The 15,615-nt window shown below is 43.6% G+C and overlaps 1 protein-coding gene across 1 annotated transcript in view; it reads right to left on the reverse strand.

Moving 5' to 3' along the window:
• Positions 1-635: 635 nt before the first annotated feature.
• LOC120026847 (collagen alpha-1(XXII) chain-like) overlaps positions 636-15,615 on the reverse strand; it is a 66,596-nt gene continuing 51,616 nt past the window's right edge. Inside the window, exons 26-62 of the mRNA XM_038971556.1 lie at positions 15,548-15,601; positions 15,188-15,241; positions 13,146-13,190; positions 12,910-12,972; positions 12,727-12,780; positions 12,354-12,395; positions 12,047-12,079; positions 11,516-11,569; positions 11,116-11,169; positions 10,248-10,301; positions 10,110-10,163; positions 9,911-9,964; positions 9,148-9,252; positions 8,286-8,330; positions 7,689-7,766; positions 7,572-7,607; positions 7,351-7,449; positions 7,095-7,130; positions 6,875-6,988; positions 6,342-6,395; positions 6,062-6,169; positions 5,870-5,923; positions 5,611-5,664; positions 5,340-5,393; positions 5,105-5,158; positions 4,826-4,870; positions 4,243-4,296; positions 4,093-4,146; positions 3,785-3,838; positions 3,297-3,368; positions 2,614-2,649; positions 2,346-2,390; positions 2,075-2,254; positions 1,709-1,775; positions 1,401-1,583; positions 1,051-1,128; positions 636-829 (exon numbers count right to left, since the gene is read on the reverse strand). Coding sequence (XP_038827484.1) covers positions 636-829; positions 1,051-1,128; positions 1,401-1,583; positions 1,709-1,775; positions 2,075-2,254; positions 2,346-2,390; positions 2,614-2,649; positions 3,297-3,368; positions 3,785-3,838; positions 4,093-4,146; positions 4,243-4,296; positions 4,826-4,870; positions 5,105-5,158; positions 5,340-5,393; positions 5,611-5,664; positions 5,870-5,923; positions 6,062-6,169; positions 6,342-6,395; positions 6,875-6,988; positions 7,095-7,130; positions 7,351-7,449; positions 7,572-7,607; positions 7,689-7,766; positions 8,286-8,330; positions 9,148-9,252; positions 9,911-9,964; positions 10,110-10,163; positions 10,248-10,301; positions 11,116-11,169; positions 11,516-11,569; positions 12,047-12,079; positions 12,354-12,395; positions 12,727-12,780; positions 12,910-12,972; positions 13,146-13,190; positions 15,188-15,241; positions 15,548-15,601 — 2,568 coding nt within the window. The remainder of the gene's footprint in view (positions 830-1,050; positions 1,129-1,400; positions 1,584-1,708; positions 1,776-2,074; positions 2,255-2,345; positions 2,391-2,613; positions 2,650-3,296; positions 3,369-3,784; positions 3,839-4,092; positions 4,147-4,242; positions 4,297-4,825; positions 4,871-5,104; positions 5,159-5,339; positions 5,394-5,610; positions 5,665-5,869; positions 5,924-6,061; positions 6,170-6,341; positions 6,396-6,874; positions 6,989-7,094; positions 7,131-7,350; positions 7,450-7,571; positions 7,608-7,688; positions 7,767-8,285; positions 8,331-9,147; positions 9,253-9,910; positions 9,965-10,109; positions 10,164-10,247; positions 10,302-11,115; positions 11,170-11,515; positions 11,570-12,046; positions 12,080-12,353; positions 12,396-12,726; positions 12,781-12,909; positions 12,973-13,145; positions 13,191-15,187; positions 15,242-15,547; positions 15,602-15,615) is intronic.

Raw genomic sequence — 15,615 nt, forward strand, 5'->3', positions numbered from 1 at the left:
GTTAAATAGCCGTTCTGTAACTGTGGCTCCATCTCTTACCAGACCTGGGTACCGATAGTTTTCATTTTCTTTGAAATAGTTGTGAGCGTTTGATTGAGCCTGCCTAAAGTGCTGATAGGCAGGGTTTGCACTTTTGGGGACTATTCCATGGGTTCCATTGTGTGAGGCAAGCTCAATCAAGCGAAAACAAATACTATTTGAACCCAGGCCTGGTTCCGTGCTGCCACATTATAGCCCAGTAAGCATGACTGTAGTCGGTGGTCTTCTACATGGTCCTTCGAGACGGATAAGAACAATGACAGTCCGTCTAAATTGAACAAGTTGTGTAATTCTTGATGATGACATTACCAAATATTAGACGCCCCTCAACCCTCCACACCCACTTCCCCTGGTCATTTACCCCCCCCCCCCCCCCCCCAAAAAACAAAAACAAAGGCAGCACACTTCTCTCGAGCTCCCTCCACACTGAGAAGATACATCGTAATAGAAAGAAAAGTTATTGGTTCATCCTGACACATCCCAGTTCATAAATATCTGGACTTGGGTCCTGTAGCTCTCTGGCTGCTTCCGAAATGGCATCTTATTCCCGTTAGATGTTTCCATATCGGACGCACCTTCTGTGTGTCTCTGTCTCTTTAATTCCCCTTGACGTTCTTGGTGTGGGGTCGTGCTCCCAGGCTGGCATAGTAGGCACACTGGGAGGGGTCACACTGCCCTGGGGGTCCGCTGGGGCCTGCCTGGCCATGGGGACCAGGGTTCCCTGGTTCTCCCTGAGCTCCAGCCGCCCCGGGCTGCCCGTCCTTACCATAGCCTGGCATACCTGCTGGTCCTGGGGGGTGGAATAGCAAAATGAATGGCAAAGAGTCACAATGAAGCAACTGCTGCTTTCTTAGGAAGTTCAAATGTCAGTCACTCACCCCACTCATGCTGGATAGCTCATAGTTTAGCAACAAAGGATCTCAAGATGGATACAAACAATCATCCATTTAGAATGATACTGTAGTAATAGAGACATTATATTGATATATTGCTGTAATAGATTTACTGTACCTATAGGACCTGATGGTCCAGTCTCTCCTCTCTGTCCAATTCCATTTTCTCCCTTTTCTCCTCTGGATCCTCTCTCACCTGGATGTCACAGAGATGACAGACACAACACTCACAATGATGTTCTTACAGACAGTGTCTGAATCAAGAGAACCTCAATCAAGACCACCAAAGGCGACTAATATCAATGGGTGTAAAACATGTTTTCTGGGTATGGTGGAAACCTGAAACCTCTCATGTAGTGTTTTGACAATATTACATTCTAATATTATGCTCTCACAGTGTGTTTATCTGAACCAATAACTACAGGAAGTGTGACCAAAAACAATGGGACTTCACTTTGGATCAGTTACCTTTAGGACCCATGGGTCCCCTCATGCCGTCTCCTCCGTTCTGCCCAGGCATGCCAGGCTCCCCTGGTGGTCCGGGGCGACCGTTGCTCCCTTCTTTCCCCGAGGGGCCTGGAGGTCCGGGCCGACCTGCCGTGCTCTTCACATGGGCCGGCTGGATCTGGGCCATCAGGTACGCCATTTTGGCTGGAGGGGGAACACACGGACACACGCGATTATGACTTGCACAGCTCATTTGAGGTCAAACGAACTTTGCATACATTGCAGATTGCACTAATGTCCCACTGTTCCTAACAATACTCCAGTCTCACCATCTAGCGCTTTCGCTAGTTCCTCCTGGATCAGCCTTCTTATTGTTTCCAGTGATGGTGACTCTCCCTGTGGAAGGAGAAATTAGATGTTTACATCATCGAGTTGTAGATGTCTGTACTATTTTCTATAGCACTTTGACTGTGACTGAGATTGAACCAGAGTATTTTGTAAACCACAAGACTGTGTTCACCTGCTGAGCTAAAACCTGACGGTTAACTCTGTCTGTACTATTTTCTATAGCACTTTGACTGTGACTGAGATTGAACCAGAGTATTCTGTAAACCACAAGACTGTGTTCACCTGCTGAGCTAAAACCTGGCGGTTAACTCTGGGGGGCTACTGCAAGTATTCAAGTCACTACTCACCCGTGGTCCTGGTTGTCCGGGGTTTCCAGATGTTCCCTGAGGCCCAGTAAGACCCACCTCTCCTGGGGGCCCGGACATACCCATCATCCCTGTGTGGCCCTTACGACCTGGGAGCCCCTGGTTACCAGGCATACCTGGATCTCCAACAGGTCCCTTATCTCCCTTCCCACCTGAGTCGCCCTACAAAGACATCCAACAAAACACACTCAGAGACAATATCAACAATGTTGTTTAAGGTCATTGGTTGGGCAGGTGTCCTGTATGAACTCACCCTCTCTCCTTTGACTCCACGTTCTCCTGCTCTGCCAGACATACCCTGTGAAACAGATAGAGTTGATATAATGTGCTGTGAGGGAGACTTCGCCCAATCCACGTCCCACATTATATCCATTGTAAAGACGCTAAAAGTATCTGATGAAAATTGAAATATGTCTCAAAAGAAATCTGTCAACAAACCAATCAATCAAATCAAATCATATTTTATTTGTCACATGCGCCGTGAAATGCTTACTTACAAGCCCTTAACCAATGGTTCTTACCTGTTTCCCCTCTGGGCCGACAGGACCAGCAGGACCCTAGATAGACAGACAGATCGAAGGCTGAGACATGTATATAGAAATACATTTGATCAAATCAGAAACGCTTGCATCACAACTTCCAATCTTCTTATGGCAGAACATCAACTCAGACAGGAAAAGAGTAAAAGTAAAGATACTTTAATAGAAAATGACTCAAGTAAAAGTGAAAGTCACCCAGTAAAATACTACTTGAGTAAAGTATCTGGTTTTAAATGTACTTAAGTAGTGGTTGAAAAAGTACTCAAATTTCCTACTTGGTTTGTTTTTAATTAATTTATGGATAGCCGGGAGCACACTGTTTCGTGAGTCCGCAAGATCAGAGGCAGTAGGGATGACAATGCGTTATATTGATAGATGCATGAATTTAACCATATTGCTGTCCTGCCTGAGCATTTGAAATGTAACGACAACTTTTGGGTGTCAGGGAAAATGTAAAAAGTACATATTTTATTTAAGAATGCAGTGGAGTAAAAGTAAAAGTTGTCAAAAATATAAATAGTAAAGTAAAGTACAGATACCCCCAAAAACAGACTTAAGTAGTACTTTAAAGTATTTTTACTTAGGTACTTTACACCACTGGCAACAGTAGCTTAGAACCCTAGTGATAATGTTTACATAAAAAAGGAGCAGGAATCCCTACTTACCGACGGTCCCTTGGGACCACTAAAGCCTGGTAATCCTGGGTTCCCAGGGTCTCCCTTGGCTCCAGCCTGACCCTGTAATACACACAGAAACATGGGGACTTGTGTCTTTCACATGGCGTAGTCATACTGTAGTCATACTGTAGTTGGAACACAGATGCAGCCCCACTCGTTATAAGGGATTTGGTGAGATTAACATAATGTTTAGCTATCTGAAGTTCTTGTGAACATTGCTACGCTTGGAGGTAAATCTCATAAAAGATCTTGCAGTGGGAGATGAAACAGCTGCAAGCGATTAATATTCATATTTACAAGGGCTTGGTGGGGCTGGCTGTAGAGTACCAGATACAGGGTAGAGGAAGCTGCTGTCTTCGTTAAATACAAACAGCATTTCACTGCATGTGCATGTTTCTGTTTTCACAGAAGCAACGACTACGATGTCTGCAATGTTAAGAGCATTTACTGCTGTATATAAATAAATGATCACTCACTGGAGTACCAGGGGCTCCTGCCTTTCCTGAAGGTCCTGGTTCACCAGGTTTACCCTTGAGAGAGAGACAGAGGTAGAGGGAGGGAGGGTGGGAGAGAGAGAGGAAAATAGGGAGAGAGAGAGAGAAAGTGGGAGAGAGAGAGAGAAAGTGGAAGAGAGAGAGAGAAAAAGTGGGAGGGAGAGAGAGAGAGAGAGAGAGAGAGAGAGAGAGAGAGAGAGAGAGACAGTGTCACTTTCTATTAGCTAGGTTGTCATCGTGATGAATCTGGTGTCAGCAGATAAAGGCAGTATAACATAAAGGTGACTTACATTCTCCCCTCTCCGGCCAGCCAGGCCTTCTGGTCCAGGTGGTCCAGTATTACCCTTCAACAAACAAACACAACGCATGTATTATTAAGACATTCCCTGTATGCTGATAACTACAGAGTTATGATTGGTTATATTAGTGTTCTCACTCACGTCTTGGCCAGGTTTACCCTCCGGTCCGTTACGTCCTTCCTTTCCATCTTCACCCTGATTGGTCGAACACAGAAACATATTAATCAACGCAACCAATCCATTCACAGTTGGCCTCTCTTTCGAGTCTGGGGTCAAGGCGAGACACTTTTATACATCCAATATGGTCTATAAAATCCATAGGTTAACGTGGCGGTAGACAGCAGTCTATGTAACAAAAGCCTCTCTTAAGAGACGTGTTATTGGTGATGCACTAGGGCAGCGATGGCATAAGGAAGTTGCAATCATGAGCGGTCCATCTCTGTCAGAGAACAGGCTAGAGGGGATGTGAGCCTGGCACTGTGTCTCAGTAATGAGGCATGCTATTGGTCACACTATATTGAGACACGCTATTGAGGCAGATATTGTAGCCTAGAGCTGAGAGACATTTAATGAGAGTAGGCATGTGTCACAATTTTGAGCATGAGATTATTTGATCTTGACAGACCAGGGAAGACATATGCCTAACGTTCATAGTCACCACATTACAGCCTCCTAGTCATCAACAATGTGTTGAGAATTGTGACATGGGAGTAGATGGGCTGACCTTTGAACCTGGTTGTCCAGGCTCTCCTCTGTGACCCTTGAAGCCCTGTGTGGAAAGAATGATCAACATGAATACACCACCAATGTTCTCTTAATATATCTCCATTAGCCACAGTCTTAAATAATCCTCACTTAGTTACATTCACTTTTACATTTTAGCAGATGCTCTAATTCAGAGTGATTTTGTTCTTACTGGTCCCCCATGGGAATTGAACTCACAACCTTGGTGTTGCATGTGCCATGCTCTACCAACTGAGCCACACAGGACCTAGTTACTTACAGGCATTCCCCTGAGACCTGGTTGTCCTGCTGGTCCTGTCTCTCCTTGTTTACCCTGAAATTACAACACAGAGTTAGATTTCACACCAAGGGAATGATGTGCAGGTAAATATGAAGGGGACACATATTGTGCCATGTATAGAAAGGGACCATTATGGCTGATCAAGCCCCAACAGGATATACAGAACATACAGAATATCCTGGGAATATAGTCAGGCCATATCATGTGTACTCACAGGTTCTCCTTGTTCTCCTGGTCGGCCATCTTTGCCAATTTTACCCATTTGACCCTGTTGAACAAGGTTATTCAGCATTTAGCCTTTTTGTTGTTAGCCTTGGGTTTCAAACTGTTTATTCACATTCCACTCTATAAATGACACGTGTGTTTCCATGGACAGATTGAAAGCGAGGTTATAGTGGTATTGTTACTATCACACCAATACTATTTGAAGTCTTTAGCAGGTCATTTCGAGTCCTTCACAAAACTTGATCAACATTGTTTCTCACCATTAAGCCTGGTAGACCTGGTGGCCCCTGGATTCCCTTCATCCCCTCCTTGCCCTGCAGAGACAAAACAAACACAAGACAGTTCCACAGTTTCAACCATGATAAATCAACAACAGCACGATGACGATTAATGTCCTCTGCCACAACACTCATCCCAGTTGACCTATACGGCCAGCCAGTGGGACGTGGCCGGTAGAAAACTGATGACATGTAGTGTAACATGCTGTCTGGAAGTAAAACACATTGACAACATCCTGACTTTTTCTCCAAGGCCTCCTGGGGGACCGATGGGGCCGGGTTGACCGTCGTTACCCTACAGAGAGACGAAGAGGGAAGAGTCAGAAAGAACATTCATTCTACTGGCAATACTAAATAGCAACAAGAGCAGGCTGACAGATGATGGGATAATGGTAGGTTCTGTTAGCACCACCAGGCAGGTACAGGTACTCACAGGATTCCCCATGATGCCAGCAGCACCGGGGTGGCCAGGGGGTCCGGTGTGACCCGTTTCACCTTTGTCTCCAGGTCCTCCTTGGGGTCCTCTATCCCCTTTCACACCCTGTGGAACAAAGAACAAATAATACATATCACCTCTGGCCACTGTGTTATACAGCAGGTGACATAACACACACAAATCACAGGAGGTTTTCAGGTCTTCAACTCGATAATTCATATTCTATGGAAGATGAATGTGTGTGGTTGATAAGCGGGTGTGGTTGAGAAGGACTTGCCTTCTCTCCGTTGGCTCCTGGGGGTCCAGTGGGTCCGGTCGGACCTGCTTGGCCCTGTAATGATAATGACAGAGACACCATCAGTCTCTGGGCAACTAACGGCTCTCTCTCTACATCTCTCTTTCTGGTCTGTTTGTCTTTCGTCTCTCCCCCCCTCTTTCTCCCTCTCTCTCCCTCTCCCCATCTCTGGCTCTCTAAAAAGGCCATCTGCAGCCCTGTCTCCAGGTCCTGATCATTCACTGCACCCCCCCGGAGGACAGGAAGCCTAACGATGCTGAGAGCCAGGCTGTTAGCTTACCGACACTTCAGTCAAACACAGTGTGATGGATACAGGAGACTCCTCGCTCTTCTCCTAGGCTGCTGTCTGAGAAATACTACTTCTATGAAGTTATACAAAGTCCCCTTTGCAGTGTTTCGAGCATGAAGAAGCGGTATGGGAAGGTTCATAATGATTCAGGATGTGCATCTCCCAGTAAGGGATACCTTTATCAGACAACAGATGGAATAGCATGGTACTATGACTTTGTCCTTACTTGGTACCCGTCCTGTCCATTCTTCCCTGGGGGTCCAGCGGGTCCCTTGTCTCCTGGTGTCCCTGGGAGACCAGGCTGTCCCGGGGGTCCAGCCGGGCAGTCTGAACACACGTCCTGAAGGACAAGGAGAAACACTTAGCGATGAAAGAATATGTCCGTGTCAGGCTGATTTAACAAGATAGAGGCAACAGTACTATGGTAATGGGGTTCTCCTCCTTACCTTCAGATTCAAATTTGACAAGTCTGCTGCTGCTCCCTGAAAGAGATTGCGTCCATTATTATGCAAAGGTTGATTGGACTGATACACTTCACACTGATAATCACATCATGCGTTTGAGTACATCCCCATTGGTGAGCCATTGGTGAGCCAGTGCCGTGACAAAGAAGGTACGGTATAGTGAAGGTACAATATTTGGTCTCAGTTTGCTGTGTTGTTGGGACGTTTCCGACCCCATTTACTGTACTGGTCAACTTACTGGCTCTCCTGGGGATCCCTTCTCTCCTGGTCGTCCTGGTAAACCATGGTGTCCTGCAGGTCCCTGTGTACCTGCGACGCCTGACAGACCTCTCATGCCCTGAACCAGGAAACAAACAGCAGTCAGTTGAACTTTTCTTTGAACATTACTCAGTTTACGTTTTCACTTTGTCACACTAAGGCTGAGCATAATTATGACAAAATGTAAAAAATGTTTTTTACCGGTGATCCAACTGCACCATTGGGCCCTGAAGGTCCCTGTAAAAGATACATATGTTCTCAGACATGTTCAAAATAATGTGCCTGCGTGTGTGTGTATGTGTGTGTGTGTGTCTCTACCGGGGGTCCGACTTTGCCTTCTCCTGGAGGGCCCCTGTCCCCTGGAACACCCTGAAGTCCCTGGGATCCGGGTTGGCCCTGGAACAGACAGAACCTTGGTTACCATCCAGTAAGACACTAACAGAACCTTGTTCACCATCCATCTAGGGTACATTGTGTCCTGTTAATGCAATAGCCAATACTTTCTAATGACATTACTGTAACATCGTAACGTTTGGCTCAGAGAGTTCTGCTGTGCTGAGCAGAGTGGTTGTTGATCTCTGCAGGTCTTCGCTGCTCAGACAAGATACATCACATGTGTTTATTTCTAACAGAGAATCCAATCTGAAGTTTCAGTATTCAGTGTGGCAATCATAAAGGTGACCAGGGAGAATGGTTTAACAACAACAGAGGCAGAATCAACAGAATTCTCTCTCCTGCTCCTCAAAAAGTTGTTGTTAAATCATTGTGTCACAGAAAATTGCTTTAGTGCAACCAAAATTAATCATTTTCTTCCTATGCTAGAGAATAATCATTTTTTGCTTTGTCACCAGATAGAATCTGGCTTCAAAGCACTGTTTCTCCCTACCCCTCCAACACAACTTAAAAATGAGTTACCTTCTGTCCGAGAGGTCCTTCAATTCCCCGCTGTCCAGGGTCACCCTGTAATATAATATCACACATAACACTATTATGAGCCCACTGGCTGGTCAAATCAAACACTAAGCATTTAAAGTCTTATAGCAGGACATGTGGTCCTCCACCTCCTTGGACTACGGTAACAGAAACCACTTTAACATAGTGGAGAATAGTCAACTAGTGTAATGTACTGCTGTATGCATGACGGTTATGTGCCCCTATATCCCCTGTACAATACTTTTGAGGCTAGGGTTATGTGTTATGGGCCAGCAGCTGACAGTAGTAAAATGGAACTGTTATAAACCACACACACCCAGCACCTGTACACCGTCCTGCTGGGTTCCTTCATTAGTTTCATGTGATAAAAGCACAAACTGGCTATGTGCTGTTTCTTTGCTTTCTCAGCACTATCACCATATGCCTGTGGTGTAGAAAATGAGTAAACAGGTTCCAGGTCAAATCACTGGCATAACTGTATAATGTGGGTTGTACGGTACTAACATAACCAGTCATATTTTAATATGGTTGTATTTAAATGCATGTTGATTTATATACATGTGCAGCCAATACCCGTACAGGATGTGAAGGGCTTTCCATTTGAAACTCCAGAGCCTGAGGTTTTAATTGCCTGATTGGATAAGTGCCAACAAACTCTGGTTCATATTTCTTAGAGTCAAGTTAGATGTGTGTTAACTCTGCAGTCAGGAGATTTCCCTCACTGCGCCACCAGACCAGGCTAAACTCTTGATCTTGGTTATAGTGGTGACTCAGACAGGAGAAACTGCTAGCCGTAACAACGAGGTTTGAACATCTTATGAAGAGTGATGTTTCTGCGTCTTACGTTCTGTCCGTCTTTGCCCTTCCCTGGTAGGCCAGGGAGTCCTTGTATGCCTGCATCTCCAGGAGGGCCTGGGGGGCCAGCACGACCCTCCTTCCCCAACTCTCCCTGGAAACCATAGCATAGTCATTCATACAGCACAAGTTACAATAGAAGGTCCCTAGAACACATGAGTTACGAGTTCCAATATTATGTCCCTAGAACCCGAGTTAAAATATGATGTCCCTAGAACACACGAGTTACGGGTTACAATATGTTGTTCCTAGAACACATGAGTTACAATATGATGTCCCTAGAATATAGGAGTTACGAGTTAAAATATGATGTCCCTAGAATACAGGAGTTACGAGTTACAATATGTTGTTCCTAGAACACATGAGTTACAATATGATGTCCCTAGAATATAGGAGTTACGAGTTAAAATATGATATTCCTAGAACACATGAGATACAATATGATATCCCTAGAACACATGAGTTACAATATGATATTCCTAGAACACATGAGATACAATATGATATTCATAGAACACATGAGTTACAATATGATATTCCTAGAACACATGAGTTACAATATGATATCCCTAGAACACATGAGTTACAATATGATATTCCTAGAACACATGAGTTACAATATGATATCCCTAGAACACATGAGATACAATATGATGTCCCTAGAACACATGAGATACAATATGATGTCCCTATTACAACACATTTGAGATCACATGTGCTTTGATGCATATAGCAGTGATAAGATTACTGACCCTCTCTCCTCTCTGTCCAGCTATTCCAGGTGGTCCAAGGGTTCCAGGGATGCCCTATGTCATAGACAGAGAGAGAAGTTCAGGGCACACGTTAGGTTAAAGGTTCGTTTAAAGCATTAGGGATGTCCTCGAACACCAACATACACATTCCATGTGTTTAAAATGTTTTTGGGTTGTCATTTCCACAAAATGAACCTACCACATTGCCAGGCAGTCCACGGGTGCCCTGCGTACCCTGCAATCCTGGAGGACCCTGGAAGAAAAACAAGGCTTCATTCACAACTGTCTATATGTAAAAGTATTATCAAATATACAGCCTTAAGGACCCAAAACTTACAGGGTCTCCTTGTCTCCCAGTCTCTCCTTTAGGGCCGATGTCTCCTTTAGGGCCCTGAATTGAAGGGGATAACAAACAAACTTGCCAGTCATTTAAGGATATGAAGGACGCTGAAATCATTCACTATTGTATGTCAAATTATGTCAAAGTTTGATTTTCCATTTTCCAATAGATGACACCTTATTTAGAGTCCTATAAAATATACGGTGCAGAGAACGCCGACGGAATCACGGAATCCAGACATTAAAACAGATTTCAACAATATATTTTTTATTATTGAGCTTAGCAGGGAATGAACTAAATGTATTGAAAAGTATTTAATTTGTCCAGGTTTATCATAAGACATGAATAGAATGCATCAGTGATTCGTATTTCCTGCAACTTTGTGAAGACCCAACAGCATGAGAATGCCCCTCTCTACCACTTTGTCTAGCCGTTACCGAGGAGGCTAAGGAAAACCGTCTTCTCAATGAAATGTTAACTACAAAGTATCCTATGCTTACCTGGCAGAAAGATATCATGATTATTTCATCAATTCAGGTTATTTCTTTTGCAAAGTCTACCATCACTTGTGCAAAACCACCGCTAAACAAGAGCCTCTTGCTAGGTACCCACTTGAAATAAAGGGTAACTAGGCTACAATGTTTCCCAGACGTAACAAATTGTCTCCTGGTGTGGTTTAAGCATTGTATTGGACTTAGAACATACATTTTTGTTGTTTTTCTAACAAAACAGAATTAGGCCAAAATTAAATGGATTTTATAGTGCCCAACTTATGTTATTGTTACTACATGGGTTGTGAATAGGTGAGTGTCCAATTATAAATAACATTTGATTGACTGACTGACTGATTGATTAAACTCCTTACCTGTGGTCCAGCCAGTCCTTTAAAGCCTGGTTCACCAGGCAGTCCTCGTTGACCCTTCAGACAACAAACAGGTTAGTAACATCCCCAGAATTATGTTCAACATCAAACAAATTATACCGTATTTTGCTCTTTTGCAATGCCAGATGATTCCTTTAAAAGCCAAACACACAGTGCCCACCCTAGTGGTGGAGTGCTGTCACTATTTTAGTACACACAGAGAGAGCACTGGAAGTGCAGCATGGTTGATGTCCATTTGACTCTACCAAATAAAGGGGGCACTTTAATCGATTCACATCTCTACTGACATCTAGTGGAGAGTTTGGAGCATTGCTGATTTTCCCAAAATGCAGCCTAATGTTACTCCTTTGGTAAAAGGCTCATTTTATTCTGAATAACTCACCATCTCTCCTGGATTCCCCTGCTCTCCCTTTTCTCCTCTCGCTCCAGGATTTCCCTATGGAGAAAGAAAAAGGATGAACGCATGTCCAAGTTGGGAAATCTAGCTGTATAGTAATACGTGTTGTGTACAGTTTCTAGGACTGGCCACACTCTGTTATTTTGCATCAACTAAACACTACATAAAAAATGCCTATACATGCATTAGGCATGAAGAACATTTCTCACACAGAGCAGTTTCTACCAGCCAGGTCACACCAGATCGACTTCAGTATTCAACTTTTTTCCAGGTCCCCAGGATGTCAGGAAATGCCTTCAATACAGTCCACTGGGGTCTACGTGAGAGCCTATTACATCTAGTAGGCTAGCGGCCTGAAATCGCGCGCTCCAGCCCCTAAGGATCGCGGGTTCAATCCCAGTGCTAGACACTGGTTTAAATGTTTTATTTTCTGGTTTAACTGCCCCTGGACAAAAGTTGAATACTGAATAAGTTGAAGTAAGACAGTGAGATCTTGTTGGTTTCTACAGTACTTACAGGCTCACCAGGCTCAGGGATAACATTGGCCACCTGAGAGAAAAACACAACAGATAGAGACAAGTTATCCAACAAGCATCCTCAGATTGCAATACACTTTTCCAATAAGTTTTTTGTTTGCTTAGTTGTACATGGATCATTAAAAAAAAAAAAATCATATATGCATGACACAAATATTATTCGGATAACAGATAAGTCAATTTTCACAGTTCAAATTTACTGCAATACGTTGTGTCCTTCAATGAGGTTTATTACAGTGTCTTAATGTGGTCTTTTGCTCCATTCAACATCCCTTGACTTTACTCACATTTCCTGGTATTCCTGGAGTTCCCTTGGGTCCTGTGTCACCCTGAGGCAACACGCACACACACACAGTGTGGGAATGTTAATTAGCTCATTACAACACACTAGTCCCCTGGTGGTAGTTAGTGAGACAAAGTGGAGAGGAAGTCTCTGTGACTAATACACCCTCTGGTACAAGCAGGAATTATCTTTCATGCAACTAACATAGCTTTTATTCTAATAAGCATGCTTATCCAATCCCTCTTCAAACAAAACGCACGTACGGCATTTAATCGCACGTACGGATTGTACGGCATTTAAAGGATGTTGTGACACACAGTAGCTAGCTGTTTACATGAGAGTCTTTGCAGATCTATCGTCTCATATCTCTGTCTTACCTTGTCACCTTTGTCACCCTTTGGCCCGAGAGAGCCATCTTGTCCCCTGTCACCCTAAAAAAAGAAAACACAAGACATAAACAAGACCGTAGTACACAAGGAGATTTAGATGTGAGCTGCCGTTGGGCTGAAGCACACATTTCAGGAATGTGGCTTTAATGATGGTTATGAGATCAAACTCACCTGTCCTCCTTTCTCTCCTCTTGGTCCAACGACCCCTGGTTGTCCCGTTAAACCAACTGGTCCCTGTAAAACACACACACACACACACACACACACACACACACACACACACACACACACACACACACACACACACACACACACACACACACAGATAAAGATTAAGAGCATGTGGGATGGGGCACTTTGAGTTGAGTATAATGATTTAAGGTGATAGCCATGTATTATTGGCTTACACTCTCTCCTCCAGGTCCTCTTGGTCCCGGTGGTCCTTCTTCACCCTATAGGAGTGACACATTCAATCATCATGAGATCCTACGATTCCTCAGACCATGCTTGACATTTCTGTAGCACTGTCTATTAACTACCTTGCAAGCATAGCCTTTTGCATTCAAATGGGGAGCTGTAAGGAGCCATATGCAATAATAAAATGTTAAGTCTATAAATGCACAGCAGTGGCAGTCAGTGCCATTTAAGATAAGGTTGGACGATTTTTTTAATGAGCATGGCCTTATTTCCATTACAGCATATTGGATGACTGTCATTCATATTGCATTCACCCAGTTCAATGTAACAGCGATACGTTTAGGCTTCTACATGATACTCGAATTTTCCCTATACCCATCATGAGGTTGCTCCAGCCTAGCCTATGAATGAAAGTTTACGACGTACGTGAACACAAGTCGAGAGACAAAATTGAGGTGACACAGTGACACTTGCACACTCTTGCCTGCATCTAGCTGATAAATCTAGCTATCCAACAGTTGCAAACGAGAGTTTCTATTGGACAAATGCAAGTATGTTTATCCCCGTTTTGTTCCGTTTGCTTCCGTTTAAGAAACGTTTTTCAACAGAATCGGCAGAATGAATACACCCCTGATCAAGCGTAAACACACAGTCCCGTTGTAGTCTTCGCATCCATGCGCTCTCCTCTCACCTCTTCCCTTTGCTTGTGGACTTCAATGCACAACACATCAGATGTATGTGACCAGATGAAAAAAACGTTCCAAGCCAAACCTCTACACACAGAGTACATCGTTGTCATAGTCAGCATAGCTAATAGAACTAACGCGCAGGTAAACCCGCTACAGTAACGCTGCAGTAACGTTACAGTGTACAGTCAGTAAGCAGTTACACCGGTGGGCCTGGTGGCAATACACTTGCAAAACCAAAAGCTTAGCTTGACTTGAGTTCCAGTGTTCTGTTGGATAGTCATAGCCAGCTAGCTAATATAGCATCCCTCTGTTTGAGCAGGGTGGTTTTTGGGGGGGCGGTTTTGAGCAGGGTGTTTCAGTAGGCTAAACTAGCTAGCTCCATTTGCTAGCTAAGTGAAACTGAGAGTTAAAAAAAGACACTCTCACTATAGTATATATATTTCTCTCTTGCTTCTCCTTCATTTTGGAAGAAATTAATTCGTTCAAAACTGTTCAACTATTGTCTTTCTCTATCTTTGAGTCAACTACTCACCACATGTTTTGCACTGCCGTGCTAGCTAGCTGTAGTTTATGCTTTCAGTACTTGATTCATTCTCTGATCATTTGATTGGGTGGACAACATGTCAGTTCATACTGCAAGAGCTCTGATAGGTTGGAAGACATCCTCTGGAAGTTGTCATAATTATTGTGTAAGTCTATGGAAGGGGGTGAGAACCATGAGCCTCCGAGGTTTTGTATTGAAGTCAATGTACACAGAGGAGGAGGGAAGCTAGCTGTCCTCTGGCTACACCATGGTGCTACCCTACAGAGTGCTGTTGAGGCTACTGTAGACATTCATTGAAAAACAGTGTGTTTTAATCAATTATGTGGAGACGTGATTATATTTAGTATAGTTTTATCTTAAAAGGATAACTTTTTAATGTTTTACCATTTTTGTTTTATGAAATTCACTGAGGAAGATGGTCCTCCCCTTCCTCCTCTGAGGAGCCTCCACTGATGCACAGGTATATCTCAGAAGGTTTCTATCCAACTCCCTGAGTTGAAACATAATGCCATTAATTTAGTTTTACTACTCCTTTTCCTATTTAACAATCCCTCCAGCTCAAGTGAAATGGATACTTTAAAAGTCACCTTTATAGACTCCATATACACTTTAGTCTGCTGCATCACTTTTATGACGAGCCATTGATATGGCCAGGGTGTCCAGACATAGGTTGCATCTAAAATGGCACCCTACTGTAATTCCTATGCAGTTCACTACTTTTGACCAGAGCTTTATGAAGTGCACTATTTAGGAAGAAGGTTGCCATTTTGGACACAGACAAAGAGTAGTATCACTGTACCTTAGGACCAGGTTTACCAGGGAAGCCATCCAATCCAGACTCTCCTCTAGGCCCCTATGGAGATGAATGAAAATCACAGCTTTATACATTTATGGTATTGTATCAGATATTATCCCAACTAACACATTACGTTGTCACAACGTTGCAAATAGGTTGTGAAAGAAGGTTGGTCATGGCATTACCATGTGACAACAATCTGAGAACATAAGCGTGTCAGTAGGGATAACACGCTGGCACACTGTCCTCCATGCCTTTGGAATGCTACATGTTATTAGATGTTTCCTTACTGTTAGTAAGGAATAAAAACCTGAAACATTCAGTTGGTTAGGAAACATGAATCACTATTACTACTACACTGACCTTGTCTCCGTCATTTCCTGGAACTCCGTCCAGCCCATCGTTTCCAGGTAAACCCTTTCAACAATAAA

This window comes from Salvelinus namaycush, chromosome 32 (genome assembly GCF_016432855.1).
Source record: "Salvelinus namaycush isolate Seneca chromosome 32, SaNama_1.0, whole genome shotgun sequence".
Classification (NCBI taxonomy): domain Eukaryota; kingdom Metazoa; phylum Chordata; class Actinopteri; order Salmoniformes; family Salmonidae; genus Salvelinus; species Salvelinus namaycush.